Raw genomic sequence first — 18196 nt, 5'->3', positions numbered from 1 at the left:
CTATTTCCATGTCTTCTTTTGGCCAGTGTAATATTAGTTTTCCACTTACTTGGAACGTCATACTAAATGCACACAGAAGCATGCCCATTTCTAAATGAAATAATTTTCCACACCATTTAGTGAGAACATGATCAAGTAATAATCTGAAATTACTATGATCTGATATCATATGTCATAGGTATGTAATTGCTCGAGTCATTAACTGAATGTCATTAACTGAATTAGACGACCGTTAATATACAGTGCATTCAGAAAGTATTCAGACCCCCTTCACTTTTTTCAATTTTGTTATATTGCAGCCTGATACTACAATCGTTCAAATTCATTTTTTTTCTCATTAATCTACACTCAGTACTCCATAATGACATAATCCTACTCTGGAGTACAGCATTAAAAATAATAAATTTTTAGGATGTTCTATCAGTAGGATGTATTAATAAGGTAGAAGAGAAACACAAGGTCCTGTGTGGCAGAGTAGGGAATCCATCAGGTAGTCACAAGCAACTTCTTCAACAATATCTGGAGAGCTCCATATTCCCCATCTCTGCTATGGAATCAATGATGGTTTTAATATTTTAGTATTGCACATCATCCAAAAATGGGTAGACCTTCAGTACAGTTAATTATGTACACCTGCATTATAAACCAATCACCCCAGTAAGTGCCGATTTTGATTTAGTGGAATCCAGTTTTTACTGAGAAAATATTTGATTATTCAGAGCTCTGAACAGAAATAAATGGGAGGCAAGGAACTGTATTTCAGATACATAACTCCCATATCAGAGGCATGATTTTGATACATTAGGTATTTCTTATGTAAGCTAGTATTGTATAACCTGCTTTAATTTCTCACTGAATGGAAACAAAGTGATTTTTCATTTTTCATTTATTTAAAATTCAATGTTTTTCAAGACAAATTATTTTAATTGGACTAAATCATAAACCATAAAAGTCAGGTACTAGACAGGAAAAAAACAACCAACCACATCAAGGTCTTGTGTAACCACTAAAAAGGCTTCTTACTCAGTTCTGCATACACTTAATATAGAGTCCAAAATACCATTCCTACATTACAACTAATTCTATTTACAGAGTTTAACAGCAATTTGTACAGTGCTGTGTATCACAGTGAACTGTACTTACAGTGACCCATATTGATATGATCAGTCTCAAAGTCATTCACTTTATTATTATAAAACATCAATATTTTTAAAAGACATTTTCAGGAAGCAAGATCAAGGAGAAACTGTAATTACCTGAAAGAAGCCATTTCTTACTTTGAGAGCATAATCACCACTGCTCTAACTTTAAGGGTCTTTGTGGGCAAAGAAGCAGCTATGCAGAGCTATTCCTGGTTTGTTCATTCACTTTCAATAACCCAATATTTTTTTGCTGTAAATATTAGTGAGATTAAGTTACTGAAACTAGGATCTTAAAATTCCTACGTCAAAAGGCTCCAAAACTCACAATACTGGATATAAAGCACAATTGTGTATTGAATTTCTACCAAGTTCCTTTTGATGCAGAAATGGTGATTGGATTGCGCATGCTTTGAAAATGATCTGGAAAAAGTGTAACAGACCTCAGGCAAGCACACCGTCTCTGTGTTATTTGTGAAAGCTGCCCATCTTTCTTCACTGCTCCCCCACGGATCACTTTAAAAGTCACATTAAATTTAATGAGTGGATTCCGTAAAGCAGAAGCATCTTTTTTTTTTTCAGTCTTGCTTTGGAAAAGTCAGGCTGTTATAATCAAGAGTGAAGTGCTGCATTTCTATAAAGCCCAAAGCACTTCCTCCAAATCTTCTTCAATCCTACTTGGTGATGAGAACATATTATGCTCTGCTTGATGTTTGAAATTCTTGTCAGTTTATTTAGGTAGCTTCTGCTAGTTTCTCATGCTAGGATTTTGTTTATGAGGGAAGTTTTTCAGATACAGTAGAATGAGATGTATTAGAGTGTCCACCTATTTCTGGAAAACAAGTAGTATGATACCAATCAGTTTAATTGTATATAACCGCCCTGAAAAGTTAACATATCATTCCCCAGAGTTCAAAGATCTCAAACTGGAAAAGCCATTCTGATTAAAAGACTCATGAATAGATAAGGTATGAAATTCACATCAACTCATTAGTATTAACCTTATATAACACCTCAAGCTGGATAGAAAACCTTGCCCTAAAATTAGCCCAAACAAAAAACACCCCCCAAATGATAACTAATTGACAGCATTTCAATCATATCAGTCTGGTAAACGAAGAATTGTGATATTCTCTCCCCTCCACTCATTCATTCCTGTTGCTGACTTACTTGTAAAAGATTACAACTATGTGTCAATAAAATTTCTCAAATCCCTTTTCAGCTCGCTTGTTATTTCAGCCTATTTCCAGTCAACGCTTCTATCTTAAGGGAGCTAGGCCTGCCCAGCTCTTTACAGAAACCTGTGCTCCAAAGATATGTCATCAAGTTTAATGTATCTTCTGACAGTCTCTGATTCTCCTGTAAAGAACAGCATTGACATCTTTGCAGTAGAGTCTCCAAAGAGTTGTGAAACTTATCTAGTAATACACAGTATAAGTTGCAAAACAAGCTGTTCCTTCTGTCAAGGACAAGGATCAAACCAGGTCACATTTTGGTCAGACTGCTCATTGTGCATCTCCTGCTTAATATTTGTTGATTCCAAAGATCCTGACTCCATGCAGCTGTGGCAGTTTGGGAATAAGCACACTCAGGAGAGAAGCTGTGTTTAGAATGAAATGTGTTGGGTCATATTTGGTGTAGAAGCTTGCCAAGAAATACCTGCATTAAAAAGAAAAAGGAAGGAAGGAAGAATAGAATGAATAGAAAGTTAAAATTTAGAGAAGAGCAAAAGACAATTTTTTTATTCCAAAATAACGTAATCTTTTTCCTTTTTCTTTTTATGTATCCATTTATTCATTTAATCTCTGATTAAGAATAATCTTACTTATACTTAATTGTTTATATTAGAAACAAAATGACCCAAATGGCAGAATATTTTGGGGGGTGTACAAGAAATGGGAAAAGCATTTTATTTTGAACCAAAGCAAACCACCACACTCCAGTGGTTCAGCCAAACTGTGGCAAAATCAAAATCTGGAATATTTTGGATTGTGCCAGTTTTGGGGCAAAACAAAATCCAATTGCAGTGAGGAGCTGAGGTGTGTCACCCCCTTTCTTCCGCAGCTCTTGACAGAGCATATCCCTTCAACCCACCTGTCCCATTCCCTTAGTACCTTTCCTTCATTCCCTTCCCCCTCGGTGGGTGCCAATGTCCTTGATTTTTCCTGCCCTCCCTCATCTAAGCAGCTGATATCCTTGCTTCTCTCCCCTACCTCAGCCCACCCCCTGCCCCTTACCTTGGCCCAGAACAATTCAGCTCTGCTCAAAATATTTCATTAAATCCACCCAGAGAAAGAGCTAACACTGAGCTACATTCAAGTTCCCCAAATAGGTAACTAGCAGAAGGGGATTTTCATGAGATGTTTAAAAAGTGGTGAATATATTCTATGAAAGAAGCAACAGAATTCTGAGTTTTGTTTCAATTGCAGCACTGAAATGTAGCTGGAAGAAAAGAGGATGGTAACCATCTCCTGGAGGTTTTATGCAGTTAACTGCTAGGAGTCCATTGGAAATTGAAGAGTATGAAAATAAAACAAAATAAATAACCTGGTGCTTTTTTGGACCACAGATTTCATCCTTATACTACATAAGGATATTTTACTAATAATCCTGTGCTTATCCCCCAAAAAGGGTATTTTATAAGAATAAAGCTGTCGACCAAGCTACTTCACCATGCAGGCACTCTCATGTTTCCAGTGATAGTAACAGACTTTGGGATATAAAGAAGGGCTCAAAAGAAATAGGTGTAGACATGATTTAGTTCTGAGAACATGGCCTCAATCCCAGCCAGCAAGGAAATTATGTTGGCATCCTAGCATTAAATCTTTGATAGTGGCAGGAGTGTACTGTCTTACTCTGGTATTTAAAAATAATATAACAACGCAGACGTACAGGCAAGAATCTGTATGTAGACCAAGAGATGGAATGACTAAAGACAATACCCAACAATCAAAATCTTTTAAGCTGTTCTATAATATGATTGTCTAGACCAGTGTTTCTCAACCTTGACAACTTTCAGATGTGGGGACTTCAACTCCCAGAATTCCCCAGCCAGCAAGGCTGGGGAATTCTGGGAGTTGAAATCCCCACATCTGAAAGTTGCCAAGGTTGAGAAACACTGGTCTAGAAAGTCACACTGGGACAATTTATTTTCAAACAACATAATAACTGAGAAAGCTTAGCTAAAAGGTATCCAAGTTATGATCTATAGCAAGAAAAATGTTCCTTGGCCTAAAAATTATCATTGGCATAAACACAATGCCATATTCCTATCTCCCAGTCTTGGCAATTTCCCACTAAGCTCATATTTACAGCATTTTAAAATTAATTTAAAAATAAAATAGTAATGAGAATGTTGCCTTATCTAACACCTACTGAAGTGAACATTATTATAGCTGTTAGGCTTGTTATAAGTCTTCAGCCCTAATGCCTCTATAGCTCATGATGATGCTCCATTTTTACCATGACTGACAACTGCATTTTACTGTATCTGGTACACTGCAAAATTATTATTTTTTAAAGTATTGATTTTGGACATGTAATGTTCCTCAGCTATTTATATTAAGTTTTAGTTAATTGAAGAAATCTTATTTGTAAAATGGAAGATTAGGCTGTGGCATTTTGAATCCAACAGAGAAATACAAACTATTTCTGAAATGTTACACTTGTTTTGAATTAATGCTGGTAACAGAACACTGTCTATCCCAATTCTGCAAGATCTGAAGATCTGCAAGATCTTCATTACTATGTATGAAGCTGTCACTTCCATTATAGAAATTTCAGTATACAAAAACATATTTTGTTCCCCTTGAAAAGCACACTAATTCACAGATACACGAATAACAGAACATATTGATTCTAAATAATTTGCAGATTTTAGATAACTGGTTTGCTCACTGCAGTATTAACACCATACCAAATAATACTGTTTAAAATATTTGTTTTAAATCTGCAATTAGGACAGTCACAGTAGAATTTTAAAAACTTACAAAATTATTGGCGAGATTGTGAAGAATTTTCGTGAAGATGTAAACTGTACACCATAATCCAGCTGTTCCCAGTGCGTCAGCAGTCTTGCTTTACCTTGGTCAGGTGTTTCAAAAGGCGTTCCTTTCACCGCATGCAAAAATACATACATTCCCTGCAAAGGCACGCCCCCCCCCCATGTTAGTTACACTTAATTACTAACAAAATACCTGCAATCTGAGTGAAGGATCTGAAGCATTAAGCACTAGTCTAGATTTTAAGATATGAATTTGTTCCTTGACTTGCTTATATGGTTAATACACATTTGGGAAAGAATACTAAGATAAAGTTACAGAAAGATAAAGCTACAGAAAGATTATTATTATATTATATAAATGTCTAATTGTATATAATATATATTATTATAAATAATATATATAAATAATATATATATTAATATATACAATTAGACATTTATTCTGCCCCAGATTTCAGCTATCTCTACTCCACCCTAGCAACTTGTTTTAGCAAAGCCAGGAGATATTTTATACAGGAATGAACAACAAGACTAACAGGGAAATTTATCTTAATATTCTTTGTTAGGCTGAAGGCAGTAACTCTACACAAGTCCCATGAAGCCAATGGTTCTTGCTTCTGATTACAGACTTCACAAAATTAACAAGTATTATGTTAATTTATTCACCTGTTTTGTTAAAATATGTATATAAAGCAGCTTGCAGCTTGATCTGTGATGAAAGAAGTTGTAAGGACTGAATAGCAATCTTACAACCAAATACAAAGACAATGGTGCGTCGTATAGTAGCTACCTACCTAAACCTTGTGAGATATATTCTCCCCTCCCTTTAAAACAAATTGCCAATAATTCAAGGAAGCGTTATATGTGTACCATTGGTCCAATGGCAGAGAAATATGGTTAGGATATGCTTAAGCATGCATGTGGCATGTTTGTGGCAAATCTTGATACATTTAATACAGGAGTGGGGAGCTTACGGTTCTCTAGATGCAACAGGATTGCAACACACAATATTCTTTCCCATGGACATTGTTATATCTACTGGGAACTATAAATAAGCAACATCCTAAGCAACATCCCATAGGCTCTCCATCCTATTTTAATCCAAAATGCATGATTTGGTCAAAATTCGTGCTTTAATCACAAGAAAGTTTTCAACTGTTAGTGATAATCAACAATGGAAATCCGATTCACATTCTATTCCTTTGGTTTATCAGGAATATAGATACAACTGCCCACCTTTAATAGATTTTAAATTATTTTATAATTTCTTGTTTATAAAATGTATTTGTCTATTACCGTTAACTTAAGACAATGGCTATTTTTGATGTGGTATGCAGAGTCACCTTGTGTGAGATGGGTGGCTCTATAAATATAATACGTAAATAAATAAATAAATAAATACATAAATGTATTTGTTAATTTTATATCCCACTTTATTTTGTCCAACTCAAAGCAGTGTACATAATGCTCCCTCCTTCTGTTTTCCCTATGAAAGCCCTGTGGTTTTGGGCTGAGAAAGAGTCACTGGCCCAGTCTCCTAACTGGCTTCCATGCCTAAGGGAGGACTAAAATTCACACCCTCCCAGTTTCTAGCCTAGCATCTTGGCCGCTACACCAAAGTGGCTCTCATAATCTTCCTCTTAATGATGTTACAATCCTAGAAATGTGAACATCTGGGGGGGGGGGGAAGAAAGAAGAAATCTGGCTTATTTCACCTCTTTACATACAAACCAAAAAAAGAATCTCTGAAGAATATTTATTTAACTTACAGTCTAAAAGAAAAATATCGATACAACACATAAACAAATAAAAAAGTGAGGAATTAACATTAGGAGATGGATATGGCAATGAAATTGGGGAATACTGAAAAAATACTGTCATTTAAATGGAATGAAATGCTTGTTAAGACCAGATTCAACTTATTCAAAATGTGTAACACTAATATTTTTATTTATTTATCAATTTTACATTAGACAGTTTACAATTATTATAGATTTCTATTTTCCCACACTTTGTAAAGCCAACCTTTTATTTATGCTGCAACAGTGCTTTTTACTTATTCTAATTTCTGTTGTCTAGCAGCCGTATGAATGATTTCAATTGTTTTTTAATGTTTTGTTTTACTAAATAATGGTGTAAATTCTGGCCTTGGTAGGAGCTTTTTAAAAAGTTGTAAATGTTCTCTATCACTTCACTAGAATTAGATATTTTTCTGCTATTACCATCTCATTAGCCATTAATGAGGAACATGATCTCATGAATTTAAAGATTTTTTTCTAATTTGAAGAAAATACTCTACAGTTCAACCCTGAGCTACATATACAGTCCTTGGTGCTCTCTGAGCTTAGTTGTTTGCTTGAAGATGCTTCCCTATCCAATTAGGTAACATAATCAGTGTGAGTGAATGTAGGGTTTGCTGCCTGTTTATATACATAGTAGCTTGCCCTGCCAGTTTTGGTGGAGGTGTAGTTTCCTTCTTGGTGGTTCCCTGATTATTATTTTCTGCCTTATTATTTTTCTGTTGTTGTTTCCTGTTTATCTGAGCGTTGGCTGCTGTTTCTTTTGAATGGTATGCATTCTAATTATTCTACTTACATTGGGCAAGTCTCAAGTATTTTATAGGAACACTCTTTAACTCAGTCTGTGCCTGGCAACAGTTGTCCCTCAGGATGCTCACCAAATTGTGAATAATGTTGGTTAAGGTCCAAGCCACTGGAACACTGAAGAAAGGAATGCTGAGCAAGACAATATGAAGCAAACCAACTCCAAGGGCATACGTGAGCCACATTCCTCGACTGTTCATGACCCTTGTGTTGGGATTGACTTCACTGTGGGCAACCCCAACATTCATCTTTTTGCTTTAATTCTGAAAAGTAATATTGGAAAAGAAAATGGTTGTCAGAAAGCGTACTTTTCAGGGTTAGTCATCATACCACTGTCAGACTGGGAGAGGTCATCAACTACTGCATAAGACTGACTCAGAATCTTACAAATTAACACTACACAGTATTTGAAATTGTTGTTTTATAAGCTGGGTTGCTTGTATGCTACTACAACATTGCATGTCACCAAACTATTTCAGTTTTTATACAATATATAGATTTATGTTTCAGCAATATTTATCAGTCAGCTTAAAGGAAATGTTCTGAATTGGAAGAAAACCTATCATTTCAAAACAATTAACTTTTTTTAAAGCTAAGGCAATAAAAATATCAACCAAAGAATTAATACAAGTTAGAATTTCACACATTTATATAATTGCAGTCAACACAATCTCAATCTTATATCCTTCCATAGAATAAAGGACTTCCCATTTATTTTTTTCCATACTAGAGAAAGCTGTTCAAAGTTTTAAAGACAACAGTCAAATTCCTATTCAGGAATGCTTATAATTGGGTACACAGACCACTAACCAGCAGTTAACAAATCCTAAACATCAAGCTTAAAATAGACTATTTTAAATCAACTTAATGGAAGATAATTTACAGAAAATTTGTACGTAGAAAATACGATCTTACATGTTAATAACAACTAGGTACCACTGCTAGATTTGTTACCTTTTTCAGAGGAAAGGCAAAAAAAAAAAGACAACCATTCCCCAAAATTGTGTATGAAAAACCCTTCAGTTACCTTAGCTTTGATCAACTGATTGCAACTCAACAGAGAGCCTACCATAAGTTGACATGTACTCTATTTTGTTACTGGACATCCTAGTGTATTGAGACTACACAATACACAAGGATATTGTGTATTGTCTCCTATCTGCCATCCCTCGTACATATACCTAGGTTGAGCACATCAGCATTTAAGGTTTCATTGCCTGTTTTTATTTGACAATAATATTTACTTATCATTCTGGCTGCAAGCAGATGACTCATGAACAATGGCTCTTTGACTTCTGAAGGCAATATAAGCTATTCAGTAAGTCCTACCTCTGTGGTAGGTGCTTGTCCATCCTACTGGACCAACTGAGAATGCTGTTTAACATGAGCATCCAGTACAAACGAAAGCAAAACGGCATTAAAAAGGCCAAGGAATATGAGGCACAAGGCAAACAAGCATAACACATTATGTTAACACATAACACATAACCCACATTACTACATACACAAGATTCACCCTACAATATAAACTACAACTATTTGAAAATTAGTCATTGTCACCATAGGATCAGCACAACTTGCGTACAATTACAGATCTAAAGCATACTTGGTAAAATATGTTCAGGAACTAACTAGAGATGTATGGCATATAATCAAGGGCAGTATAAAATAAGTGAACTGCAAATATCCCTTGCCTTTAATTATTTAGGTGTTTCACTTGTGCTTAATTGCCTAATCACAATATATTTAATATCTGAATGTTATCTACAATAGCTCTCCCAACGATTCTTTTTTATTCCGAGTTACGATTAATTATACCATATTGTAAGCTGGAATTTAACCTTCAGTCACCTGGATAGTGGATTAGATAATCAGAAAGAAGCTATTTTTCTTTCAGTGTGTGCCGCTGGTAACAAATCAGGAAGGGTCGCATACAACTAAATAAAAGAACCTCGCAGCTTTCAACGTCTGACCGAGTCAGAAATCACAAGCTAGCAGTTGTCCTCAGCTGGTCCATGTTCACCTCTTCGTACCTCCAGCGTAATCAGCACCGCGATACACAATCACGGCAGATACAACATCCCAGAAAGCAAGTCTACACGCGATGCTCCTTCTTTTCGGAAAAGAAAGCAAGCATAATCGGGCAAAATCGATTGTAGTCGTGCTTCCTTATTTATTACTTTTATTAGAGCTTCAGGGCGGCGGCGGCAGAAACCAGAGGCCCGACTCCCAACGTCAAGGGTTCCGCGCTACTGCATTGTTTCCCAACGAGCGCAGCCGCTTTGTCTTCAGCCCGTCTTGCGGTGCACGCACGTCCCGCCATGCACACCAGTTGCACAAGCCCGGGGACCCGGCCGTAGCCCACATCTGCGCACAACCAACCACCCCTCCGCCTCTCCTCTACTGTACCTTCTCGCTAGCCGGGGAAAAGAACCGCGCGCCGCGCCGTCCGCTCCCCAGAGCTTCTCTGGTCTCCTGGAGCGTTGCACTGTGAGCAGGGGAGAGAGGGGATTGGGCCACGGCTAGCCCCGCCCCCTTCCCCTTCAGGCGCGCACGCGGCGGGAAGCCGCTCCGGCCAGGTCCGGGGCCCGAAGGTTCCGAAGGAGGTGGGAGAGGGGCGAAGGCCGTTCCTGGACCGCTCCGGAGGAGGAAGTACAGTATGGGTTTTGGGAGGTCCTTTTGCAGAGCTTTATTTATTTTTAGGCCTCACTCCCTCTTCGTTGTCGCTCAAGTGCGATAGGCCTGGGGAGGTCACGTGGATCAGGAGACCCCGGCTTGCCTGGAGCAAGGAACGAAAACAAAACAAAGGGCTGAGCTCTCTCCGGGCTGCTCAGTGCAGGCCGTGTGTATTTATTTATATTGTTATTTTAATCTGCTTTTTCTTGATGGACTGCATGTTTATTTGAAATTGGGCGAGTTACAGGTCGCGAATGCACAGTGAAGTGAAGTGGATGGTGGGCAGAGTTGTACACCAATAGAAGAGAATATCTGTAGCTCAGGGTTGAACTGTTGAGTCCTTGGGATTCTCTGAGCTTGGTGGTTTTCTTGCAGACGTTTCATTGCCGAACTAGGGAACATCTTCAGTGCTAGAAAAGAGTCGGGTTTGCTCCCTGTTTATATGCAGTAGCTTGCCCAGTCAGCGTTGGAGGGGGTGTTGTTTTTTTCTGGTAGTTCCTAGATTAGGCTGTTGTTTACTGTTTGACTGTTTGTCTGGTGTTAACAGTAAACAATTAACACCTGACAAATAAGCAGTAAACAACATCAGACAAACAATCAAGCAGTAAAAAATTAACAGCAGCCGGCTCTGGAAAGAACAGAGCAAGGTAAAGAAGATTGCTTCTTGTGAGCTCTCTGTTATGCTGCTGCACACCAGCAACATCTGGAGATCACTTGAGGCAAATTCCAGTTGCTGTGAGTGGTTTGCAAGTGGGGCACCTTCTTCCATCACTAGCCAGGCAGGCTACTCCAAAGAAGGCCAGCTGCTGCATGTGAACCTGAGCCTAAGTAGGCTGTTCTTATAATGCTGAACTATGGTTTAGCATTAGAGCTTTTGAATAACAGATAGTAAGACAATGCATCTTACTATGCTCTTAAGGAATACTGTATTTTTGCAGTTTAGCCTGGAATCTAACAGTAGGCCTTTGAAACTTTCTTCCAAGCCTCCTCCACCATGCCTTCTCTTGAAAGGTTGAAATGTCTTTGAAGATAATCCATATGATGTAAGAGCACAGCTCTCTTTCTGTGGTGAGAAGAGTATGCAGTTTTCAGACTTTTTTCTGAAATAAAAATTTGAAAGAGTTTAATGTTATGCAGTCATGCTGCTATAACATACAGATAAGGTTTCATTACTTGTTACCTAATTTCTAATACTGGATTTCAGTTACAGGAAGCCAGTAGTGAACTCTAAAATGTGAGCGAATAAGTCTTGATCTTCATCTAAGTGATATATTTCAGATATTTGAAGAGTATTGTCATATTCCCCCTTTTCTTTTGTCAAGGCTAAACATACCCAACTTCTTCAGTCTGTCTTCATACAACTTAATTTCTAATCCCTGAGCACCCTTGTTGCCCTTCTCTGGATCCATTCCGGTTTCTCGAAATCCTTCTTAAATTAAACTAAATGTAGTACCTGAAGTGGAGTCTGATTAAACAAACAGTGACTTTCTGTAATTTGGATATTATGCTTCTGTTGATGTGGTCTAAAATTGTATTTATTTTTATACAAAAATCTGAAACATAAACAAAAATCTAATACCACCCATATAAACAACCATCCCATTAAATAATCATGAAGAGCCGTATAGAAAAGTTCTATTTTGACTAAAATACTACTAAATAGGGCATACCTGGATGTCCAAGGGTAAACTATTCCACAGTTGTGGGACATACACAGAAAATCATTCATGTTCTTGCAAACTAAACAGATGGAACAGTTCTACCTGAAGTAAAGCAGTTTTGCAATATCTAGGTGCCAAGCCATAGAAGATCTTTCTAAGTTAAAACCAGCACTTCCATTTGTATTTGGAGGCCTAGGCAACTCATACAATGTTAGATGGCGCTGGTGACTCACTTATTAGGAAGCAAGTTCTGCATTCTGCACCAATGGCAGTTTCCAATCATTCTTCAAAGGCAGCTCCAAGTAGAGCATATGGCAGTAGTTAATTTGAGAGGTTATGAGAGCATGGGTAACTGCTGCCAGGGCCGCTTGTTCCAGGAGGAAATGCAATAAGCAAACTAGCCAAAGCTGGGCAAAGGCCCCAGTAACCATGGTCTCCACTCTGCCTATAGTTGTGGGTCTAGAAGGATCCCCAAGTCATGGATCAGCTCTTTCAGGGCGAGGGGTTCCCATGATAGTTATCACGGGAGGCAAAGCACTAGTTGGTTTCCGGACAAAACATATATATTTTACAGGGATTCAGTCTCAACTTGTTTCTTCTCATCTACATCCTGCGGACACCAGGTCAGGGCTTCTGCATCCCTAGCTCTGGCTGAGGTAGAGGTATATAACTGGATAATAGGTACTGATGATGCCTTACCCTAAATTGATAGATGACTCAACCAAGTGCTTTATGTAGATGTTGAATAGCAGAGGGGAGGATTGACAAAATCTGCAGCACTCTGTGAACAAAACAGTGCCTCTTCCTCCCAATCCATGAAGGTAATTCAGGAGGAGAACATGGTCAAAGATATTGAAAGCAAGCATGTCATTTAAAAGGTTCAGGAGGAGTGGACTCCCCCATCCAAGTCTTGATGAAGGCCTGTGCCATCGATGGTCATTTCCAACTATGCCCAGGCCTGAACTCTGACTGAAAGGATCTAGATAAATCACTCTAAGGCATGCTGCAGTTGCAGTCTTGCCACTTAACAACCTTCCTAAAATGGGGACGTTGGAAACCAGGTGAAAGTTTCTAAATTGGCTAGGTCCAAGGAGGTTTCTGCAGGAAGAGGTATACCACTATCTCTTGCAAGGCAGGAGGAATAGCTCCCTTTCTCAAAGAGACGCTGACCACCTCCTGAATACAGCCCCTCAGACACAAACCCATGCTTCCACAAAGAGCCAGGTAGGACACAGATATAATCTACGTGCAGCAGAACTCATACCATGGATCATCCTATCCACTTTCTCAGAATCAAGAAACTGAAATGAGTCTGAGATAACATTGCAAGACACTATCCCGGGTGCCTCCTCTGAAACTATCCATGCAAATTCCAGATGAAAGCAAATGTAAGAGGTTTCATCAACATAATGCCACCCCAAAATTTCACTGCGGCCCATAGGATGATCATCTTTCTCTCTCCACCCTCCCCTTCACACACCCACACCCACACCCACCAAATCCTGTGAGAATGCCTTTGGCAAGGAAGGAAATACGGCTACTCATGATCAGGATCTGATTACCAGAGCTGCTGCTTGTATTAGTCTAATGTATCAGCTACTAAAATACAATTTAAAGTTGTGAATTATGCAGATAACCTCTTAGAATTTCACTTTTTCCCTGAAATTGCACATACAAAGAGCTTGAGAATTAGAATTTTTCTATATACACTCAATGTACTGAGCTCAGCAAGACTTAATACTGTGCTTTTTTCTTCAACTGTGCTTTCATCTCTGTACAGAAGAGAACCATTTTTTAAAAAACAGGATATTGTTTTGAATTGTGATGTTATCTTTTTAAAGGTGCTGATCCTGAAAGCCAAAAATGAAACAGCTACCAGCAGAAACTGTTCGACTTCTTTCTAGTTCGCAGGTCATCGTGTCAGTTGTCAGTGTCATTAAAGAACTGGTAGAGAATTCTTTGGATGGTAATGCAACCAGTGTTGATGTTAAGTTGGTAAGTTCTTTTAGACTAAAGTTGGAGTGAAAATATGGGTGAGAAGACCATATTTCCTTATGAAGTAAAACTGATCATTTTAAAGCTTTAATATCAGGGAGTTACCTATTTAATGAAAATGGTAGAAAACAGCCTTTGTTCAGTGTGTTTCTATATGATTAATGCAGAAACATGTTAATCTCTTAGGGCTTGTTTCACTTAAATACCGCTTACTTGAAGCCTTTTTTTGGATGGATGGATGGATGGATGGATGGATGGATGGATGGAAGGAAGGAAGGAAGGAAGGAAGGAAGGAAGGAAGGAAGGAAGGAAGGAAGGAAGGAAGGACGATTTCAAGTGATTACCAGTATATACATTTTGCATTTTAGGGAGATTTCTACAACATTCATTTCCCACAACTTGACCTAAAAAAAGATTCAAAAATCTAATGTGACGGCAGTCCTTTTCTTTAAAAACATTGCATACAGTGATTGAACTATGAGAAGTGTAATTTGAATCTATATCAAAGAAGTCATTTGCAGAATGGTTTATGATTATTATTTTGATATGTAGCTCACTTTCCCTCCAGAAGAATAGTACAGCATTGAATAGCATTCTCTCTCCAGTTTTCCTCTCACAACAACAACTTGGTGAAGTAGGTCGCTTGAGAGGTCATGACAGGTCCAGTGGAGTTTTATAGCAGAAGTTGGATTTGAAGCCATGCTTGCTCAATCCTAGTCCAATACCTCAAGCCATACTGGATCTATGTCCTAGATTCCATATTTCTGAAAGATATATTATGAATGGGGTGTGTCTGTCTATCTATGTAGTAATTTATTAGGCAATTATTTCCACAAAATTTAAGATTTGTTAAGATTTAGTCCAAATATAGGTCATGGGAGTATGTCCTCCCAAAAAGGGCAACAAAGGAAATGCTTATGTATTAATTTATAAATATAACCAATCCATCTTCTCAACCTACTTGTGTGTATCTGGTAAATAGACATTAGGTGTTTACACATGAGACTGATTTGCTAGTTTTCTGTGGTTTAAACACTGATGTAGAAAACAAGTAGAAGTAAGAAAAGATGGATTTTGGGCTTCAAGGTGACAAACAAATAGAAGGCTTACTGTATTACTTTTGTTGTTGTTGTTCCTTTTGAACAATGTGGACAATCAGGTTTAACTTTTATAGGATATTTAGGAGCCAGTAATTCAAACCAAAAAGAATTTCTGAAAGTTTTATAACCTTAAAACCTTTAAGTAGGTATTATGTGCTGATAGTTTCTACTTTTGCTTGCAGCCTTAGATGAAGAGTGCAGTAGGAGCTTTTAATTGATTTAGACATAGTCTGTATGTCAACCAAAAATGGAATTGCATCTGGGATTCAAATGAACTTCAATAAACATAAAATGGTTTATGTATGGTTATAATATATACAAACTAAAATGTTCTATGGTCAGGTATTTGAATAAAGTAGAGGTGTGCAGTATTTGCAACTGAAGTGGTCAAACGTGATTTTGATCACACACAGGCACCCTTACTACAGTATATTTTTCATAACTCCTTAAAGGAGACACGCCTTTCCCTGGGCTCCATGATAACTGCATAGGCCCTCAAAATATTTATTTGAATTAAGGAGGTGGCAATAGTGCAGCAACATATGATCACACCATGTTGCCACCATCATGATGACTCTTGACAAATACAGTGAGGGTGTCCATGAACCCATGCTTTGCCCACTTTGGATCCAAATACAGTATTGCTCTAAAGCAGTGTTTCTCAATCTTGGGAACTTTAAGATGTGTGGATTTCAACTCCCAGAATTCCTTAGCCAGCCATGCTAATTAATTAATTAATTATGCTCTAGAATAAAGCATTTGTACCATGCCAGTTCAGTAATTCTGTATCATGCAAAGAATTTATTGAATATTCTGTTCTCAAGAATTCTGTCCAAAATAAAAAAGATTAGGGCATGATCCTGCGTACATGCAGGGTTCTTCTGTCTAAGAGAGTACTGGTTCAAGCCATTTGCTATTTGAATTGAAGCCGAATGGCACTCCTTCCACTGAACCATTAGTTCCTCCTGAAGTAGTTTCCACAAACCAGTCTGGCACTATTTTTTACTGGTGTTTATCACCAATGCAAATTCATTATGCCCTCAGAAGTAAGCTGCTTATTTTTGCTGTACAGCATGTTAATCCTAATGGGGGGTGGGGTGGGAATGGGGAGATGGTTGATTATTCTTTTCTAGAAATAGCCCTTCTGTCTCATGAATTTTGTGCTCCAGTATTTTGAATAAGGTCTTGTAGAAGGGGAAGAGAGTAGAAAGCTGTTCTTTGAAGACAGAAGGTAAAGTGAGTTAGAACAGAATGTTAAGAACGTTTTTCAGTTGTTTCAAGTAATTCTAATTTAGAAGTTCTGCAAATTTAGTAGATTTATGTAAAGTGGTCCTTATCATAAAGTTCACGGTTTATCATTTTATTTTATTTATTTCATTTTGTATTTAGATGATATAAACCACATAGTCATAGGCTGCATTTAGAGGTGGTATTAAATCATGCTTTAGAATTATGAACATAAGCCAGTACATGAACTTCAGGAACTGTTCTGGAAGCCCTTTAGAATATATATAGTGTTCTGGACCCCTGTGTCTACTCATATATGTACTGAACACAATGTTCTGTGTTGCTTGAGTTTAATACATTCCTTTTATGTAGGAGAACTATGGTTTTGAAAAGATTGAAGTGCGAGATAATGGTGATGGGATAAAGGCAGTTGATGTTCCTGTTATGGCAATGAAGCACTACACATCAAAAATAAGCTCTTCTGAGGACCTTGAAAGCTTGAGAACATATGGTTTCCGTGGTGAAGCTCTGGGCTCCATTTGTAGCATATCACAGGTAAAAAGCTAACATCATTACAAACTTTTGTGTGTGTACCTACAATTCTGCATAAGCGAAACATTAACCCTTTTGATTTTAGGATATCCAAAATACAGATAGCCTGATGGAGAGAGTGTATCTGCTGGGGTTTAGAGGCACAGTCCCACTTCTTCCTAACTAGGGTATCTGCAGAGAGTGTCTGCAGGAGGGTTCAAAAAAGTCAAGATAGTGGTCATAGCCCTACTTCTTTGTATGTGCGTGCAAGGTTGATGCATGTATGAAAAGAGTAGCTTCAGGCACGCAATTACAACTGCCATCTTGACTTTCTTGAACTCCTGTTATTGATGCCATTCCCTTAACATTTCTTTTTGGGACGCAAATTTATGAAGAGGATACAGGTTTTGCCCAGTGCTTAAATAGAAAACCTGAGGGGAAGGTATTGCTGAATTCTGACTGCAAAATGTTGAGTTGTCTCCCCCCAAAACACTTTGTTTTCATTGTACTGGTTCACATATCTTACAGGCTTTATACTTTAGGAAGATTGATCAATAGGGAATTTTTTTAAAAAAAAGTTTTGAAAGCATTAAAGAAAACTCCCATAGAAACTATAAAAAGAATAGTTTCTTATTGGGGCACTTGATCAGGCCGTGTTGTAGAGATGCTAATTGAGAGAATATGAAAAAACTCTGTTTTTTTTATAAAGAACACACAGCTTATCTCCCATGTTCTTTTCAGTTGCCTTCAGAGTAGGCTGTCTGAAATTCAACCAGACACAAAATCCCAATCCACACAAATGTACTGGGCTCTCTCTTGTTCCTTTTTATTTTGGGGGGGGGGGATATCATCTTTTTCCTACCACTCCGTGTGTTCAAGCAAGAAACTGGGGGGAGAGAGTAGTTTGGTAGACTAGGAACGAATGTTTGCCAAAATGAAGGCAGTTTGCACCCAGCTGCTGCTTGAGTCCTTTTGAAATGAGGTGAAAAAATCAGATAAGAAAAAAAGCTGCTCCTGCTCAGGCCAGCTATGGAAAAAGCCCTTGGCTGCATTTCCATCTTAAAAACCTCAGCCTAGAACAGAAAGGAACAATCTTTGCCAAGTAAAAGAAAAAAGTATTTGAAAGGCCGGTGGGACAAAATGGACAAAACCAGCAGCAAACAAGCCAAACAAATAACACATGAAGAGGCCAGGCCAATAATGTGGCTTAGTAGCAACGGCAACATGAACTACATCACCAATGCATGTGATTGTGAGCAAA

At 37.9% G+C, this 18196-nt stretch overlaps 2 protein-coding genes across 5 annotated transcripts in view; one reads left to right on the top strand and one right to left on the bottom strand.

Annotated features, from left to right (window-relative positions):
* Positions 1-930: 930 nt before the first annotated feature.
* ORMDL1 (ORMDL sphingolipid biosynthesis regulator 1) lies at positions 931-10306 on the bottom strand. 3 transcript variants are annotated; one of them, XM_025164833.2, is made up of 4 exons: positions 9779-9907; positions 7820-8008; positions 5129-5280; positions 931-2798 (listed from the first exon to the last, which is right to left on the bottom strand). In XM_025164833.2, the coding sequence occupies exons 2-4, from the start codon at positions 7991-7993 to the stop codon at positions 2663-2665; spliced, it is 462 nt and encodes a 153-aa protein (XP_025020601.1). In that variant the 5' UTR covers positions 7994-8008; positions 9779-9907; the 3' UTR covers positions 931-2662. The 3 variants fall into 3 exon arrangements, with proteins under 3 accessions (XP_025020601.1, XP_007425376.1, XP_007425375.1); XM_007425314.4 differs by lacking the exon at positions 9779-9907 and adding an exon at positions 9597-9759; XM_007425313.4 differs by lacking the exon at positions 9779-9907 and adding an exon at positions 10155-10306 and having other exon boundaries at positions 933-2798.
* Positions 10289-18196, top strand: part of PMS1 (PMS1 homolog 1, mismatch repair system component) — a 49051-nt gene continuing 41143 nt past the window's right edge. Inside the window, exons 1-3 of one of the 2 annotated variants that reach the window (XM_007425312.4) lie at positions 10289-10397; positions 13924-14077; positions 16777-16959. In XM_007425312.4, coding sequence (XP_007425374.1) covers positions 13946-14077; positions 16777-16959 — 315 coding nt within the window. In that variant the 5' untranslated portion in view covers positions 10289-10397; positions 13924-13945. Of the gene's footprint in view, positions 10588-13923; positions 14078-16776; positions 16960-18196 lie in introns of both variants that reach the window. The other variant, XM_007425311.4, reaches the window with a different exon arrangement.

Source organism: Python bivittatus, unplaced genomic scaffold (assembly GCF_059951505.1).
Source record: "Python bivittatus isolate LINGU-HERP-01145 unplaced genomic scaffold, Pbiv_v1 ctg000200_np1212, whole genome shotgun sequence".
Taxonomy (NCBI): Eukaryota; Metazoa; Chordata; class Lepidosauria; order Squamata; family Pythonidae; genus Python; species Python bivittatus.
This window is presented reverse-complemented; position numbering and strand designations above follow the sequence as displayed.